Source organism: Triticum dicoccoides, chromosome 1B, assembly GCF_002162155.2.
Source record: "Triticum dicoccoides isolate Atlit2015 ecotype Zavitan chromosome 1B, WEW_v2.0, whole genome shotgun sequence".
Lineage (NCBI taxonomy): Eukaryota > Viridiplantae > Streptophyta > Magnoliopsida > Poales > Poaceae > Triticum > Triticum dicoccoides.
Genome location: NC_041381.1, coordinates 494,457,356 through 494,461,888, shown reverse-complemented (window position 1 = coordinate 494,461,888; position 4,533 = coordinate 494,457,356). Strand labels below are relative to the sequence as shown.

Here is a 4,533-nt window from a genome sequence, read left to right as displayed (position 1 = left end):
TTCATACTCCATTCTTTCTCTACAACAAACAGCCAAGTGGAGTAACTACTAGCTAGCTAGAGAACATCAGAGAGAGAGAGAGAGAGATAAAAGGGCCAGTTCGGACGCAACAGCTAGCCAAATACGAGGAGGAAGCCGCTTGCTGGACTCGAGGAGAGAAGGAGGAAAAGTTGCAGAGAGGTGATTCAGGTCAGCGCGCGGCAGCTGCACGAAGTGAGCAGAAAACTTCGTCCCACGGAAAGGGTGCGTACTCTACTCTGGCGCTCACCGTACGCCGGCTTTGGATCCATTTGCTTCCTTCTTTAATTTGTTCCTAAGTTTCTCTCCCTTTTGCTACGTTCTTCTTCTTTCTCGCCGACTTCTTTCTTTCTTAGTTCTTTGATTCTTTGATTTCCTCGTGCTTCTTTCTTGGTGCCTGGCTATTAACTAATCCTACGTCTTTTATGGTGTTTTGATCCCATCAAGCGCAAATGCCCACAGCCTCACTGCCTCTTATTGTTCTATATTGATCTTGCGTTGTTGGATGGGATAGTAGTAGCCCATGTGCGCAACAGCCTTGCCAAAGCGCATGCTCTCACTTTGGCGTGGCGAGAGCATGACGAGAAGGAAACTAAAATCAGGATCATGGACGGTTGGAATAAATCGGTGAACAAAATAAATTCTACTGATTTGTCTCGACCATTTTTGTCAAGATATGTACAGTTACGTTAAGCTTTTCTAATTTTGTAGAGGTATCGAAGAATAATCTGCACATTCTTAGAATAGCTTCATGCCATCTGGGCAGCGTGTGTGCAGATATGGCAAGAATAAAATTTATGATCCATTCCCCTTCCCCATTTCCTTTTGCTGCTCCAATTTCCCATACCAAACTTTCCAGAAGGGAAACCGTCACCCTGACCGTCTGTCTTCTCTTTCTTGCTTGGGATTTGGATCTCCTTCGCCAGGAAGCTAGACCGGCCCATCCATCGATCGATGGCCTCCTCATCGGCGTCGTCGTTTCCAGGCTCCGTGATCACCATGGCATCCTCGGCGGCGGCGGTCGGCGCCGCGAGCTCCGGGGCGGCCGGCACGGGCTCGCCGTGCGCGGCCTGCAAGTTCCTCCGGCGCAAGTGCCAGCCCGACTGCGTGTTCGCGCCCTACTTCCCGCCGGACAACCCGCAGAAGTTCGTTCACGTGCACCGCGTCTTCGGCGCCAGCAACGTCACCAAGCTGCTCAACGAGCTGAACCCGTACCAGCGGGAGGACGCGGTGAACTCGCTCGCCTACGAGGCCGACATGCGCCTCCGCGACCCCGTCTACGGCTGCGTCGGCGTCATCTCCGTCCTCCAGCACCAGCTCCGCCAGCTCCAGCAGGACCTCACCCGCGCCAGATACGAACTCTCAAAGTACCAGGTAGTAATTATGTATGCATGATAGAATGCATCAAGTGTATTTCTCTAGTAGTAGTTACTAACTTATTATACATGTCGCGAATTTGCTCGTCTTAACTTCTCCAGTTTTGCATCTAGGCGGCTGCTGCGGTGGCGGTCTCGGCGTCTGTGGGTTGCAACGGGACGCCGGCAATGGCGGATTTCATCGGCAACACGGTGCCCAACTGCACGCAGAACTTCATCAACATCAGCCACTCCACGGCGATCGGCGCGGGTCTTGGGTTCGGGCACGACCAGTTCGCGGCCGTTCAGATGCTGGCCAGGAGCTACGAGGGGGAGGGCGCTGTCGCGAGACTCGGCGTGAACGGCGGCAGCGGCGGCGGCTACGACTTCGGGTACACATCAGCCATGGGCGTCGGGCCGGTGTCCGGCCTCGGCCCGCTGAGCGGCGGACAGTTCTTGAAACCTGGCACGGCCGGTGGGGACGAGAGGCACACCGCCGCGCAGTAGCGCCCGGTGTTCGATCCGACATCCATCGATCGATCTTTGGCAGGTTCGGCTTTCCTCGCCACACATGCTCAATTGTTAGGTTTCCGTTTAATTACTTTTCATTGTGCTCATGCAGTATTCTATTGCGCTCACATATTTATATATATTTTCTTGGATCATTCATTTCATATGGTATAGGAAACACACTAGTACTCTTTTTTCACACCAGGAAGCTACTGTATATTATACGCTGAGATCGATGCATGCATGCAAATCCAACTTGGTTTATTTTTGCCCAATTTGGGGTTTCATAGAGAGGCACTATATATATATATAATACTATTTGAGATGGACAATTATGTTTGCACTCTGCTCCTGTTGGTTTGCTCATTCACTGTGTACATACTAGCTTAATCAGGAGTGTACTTTCAACCCAGCTAGCTTGAACTGCATCGGTTTCTGATTGCTTCATGTTGAACACCACTGTGAAATTACTAGCTAGTACATGTATGTGCATGCTTTGCCCACACATTCCAATGAACAATTTATCTGACCGAAAAGAAATACAATGAACAATTTCTTAGGCAACTGTACGTGTAGCACATGTAGGAAACAATTTTGTAACTCAGTTTATCGATCGTTCCATCTTTAATTAGGTGCTTTATTTTCTTATAAGTACCGAAGAAACAGCATATCGTCTCTCATGATCATGGTAATAAAACATACTCTATATCTTAATTTATGTACTGCTCTATAACCTTGGATGCAAAAAGAGTGTGTTCCCGTACTAGATGACTTTGGAGTCGATCTGGATGCGTACGTGCAATAGTTGATATTTCATGTCGTGCATGCACAAGTGTTCCCTTGAAGTAAGATTAGAAAAAGGAAAATGTTGAAAGATCTAAAACATAAGTACTAAAAGGCTCTCGTATCTTTGTCTCTGCACTCTCTATACTCTATATGTGCCAACCTACAGCTAGCTGATCATGACCGGCATATTTAATTTGTCATACACTTATTTTGTGCTAAAGTAGAAATAAATTAACTGGTGATAATATCCTATTGCAAGAAAATGAGTACACTAATTCTGTGGTGGAACATTTATTTGTTATAAATGGTACATTGAGCCATATTTTAGTAACAATAATCGATATATTGCACCTAATATTATTGGACTTTGTCTATGGCCAATATGAGTAGACAGAATTTTCTGATGTCTATAAGTTGGTGGAACATTTAACCTTGATCTCCCCATCTGTGCAAGAGTCCCAATGCGGAGACATCGGACCGCTCAGGGTATCTGCTTAGATTTAGAAAACATAGAGTTTGTAGTTCTAGTCCTGATTTAAAGCTGACACTTTAATTCTGGTCGGTTGATGACTTTGTTAATTTTAAAGTTGGGCTCTTCTTGATCATTCCTTTTAAAAATAGCTGACAGTTATTTTAACATATACATTGCCAACTAGTTGAATTTACTTTAATTAAGAAGACAAAACAGCATTTTCCATATTAGCTAAAGGCGGCTATAGTTTGTGAATAGTATCATTTCACTTTTTTATAAGGCCCACACGTATTTTAGAAAAAAAATTGACCACTAATTTGATCAACAGGATATTAGTTACTTACATCTTACATGCCACAAGAAATTTATAATTGGATTCACATTTAAAAGAAGTTTCAAATGATATATTTTTGTGACGTGTAACAATGTTTTGGTGATCACATTAAGGGTCGATGTTTATTTAAAATACTTCCGGTCTTATAAACCTGAACGATTGGAGTAGCGCAGTTAAGGAGGTCGATGCATTATGTTTAAGCTTGGCTCTTTTGTTAGCTCTTTTGTTTCACCCCCTAATGCGCTTGTTAACATCCGAGCAGATAAAATGACCTGAAGACTTATCCACCAAGCTGAAGACTGGACTTGTGAAATGTCCTGAAGATCGTTTATGTCTACTCCATTTTACGTGCAGAAAAAAGGAGTTATCGAACCAATTAGCACTGCTTGTTTAATTTGTTGATGTCTTTTGTTCCCTCTATAGAATTCGAACCATATATGTATCCCTATATATATATTCCCAGCAGCCAGTGTGTGTGTGGTTTGAGGTTTGATGATCTAGTAGTGCTGCTGCTTTCTTGTTCATTTGATATGCAAAATGTTACAAACGTAGTGGTATGAAATATGAAACTGATAACAGCCGCTGGACTTTTACGGTTTTACCTGGACCAATTGCATGCAATTACATTAGGATTTCAAATACACTATGTTATTCTGGTGAAAGGCTTTGACTTTGACTTCTGACGATCGACTCCGTGGCCTCTGTAGAAACATGAATATGGAGATGCTGCAGCTACACTTTGCTTGCTGCAGGGGCGTGCATGCATAGATATTGATAGACTTCTGCAGTAGTACGTACTCCGGGACCTCTTATTTGCTAGGCTGCATGCTAGGGCAAACGAGGCAATGAGTAGCTAGCATGCATCCCCGTCAAATATGATCAGAGCCGTCGGGACGTCACATCCTGACCAGATACTGGTACTACTACTACCTAGTGTACGTAGATCACACAAACAGCCCTGCCTCAGAATGGATCATGACATCATATGTTGCCACAAATTAAGTAGCAGTAACTTGGAATAAATGCAGGCACATATTAGTCACTTGGATGCATGTGGG

At 44.7% G+C, this 4,533-nt stretch overlaps 1 protein-coding gene across 1 annotated transcript; it reads left to right on the top strand.

Annotated features, from left to right (window-relative positions):
* The first annotated feature begins 9 nt into the window (after nt 1-9).
* Nucleotides 10-3,999, top strand: LOC119344027 (LOB domain-containing protein 6-like). Its single transcript, XM_037614683.1, has 4 exons — nt 10-243; nt 945-1,392; nt 1,509-1,923; nt 3,738-3,999. Exons 2-3 carry the CDS (start codon nt 973-975, stop codon nt 1,878-1,880), a joined length of 792 nt encoding a protein of 263 aa, XP_037470580.1. The 5' UTR covers nt 10-243; nt 945-972; the 3' UTR covers nt 1,881-1,923; nt 3,738-3,999.
* Nucleotides 4,000-4,533: the final 534 nt, after the last annotated feature.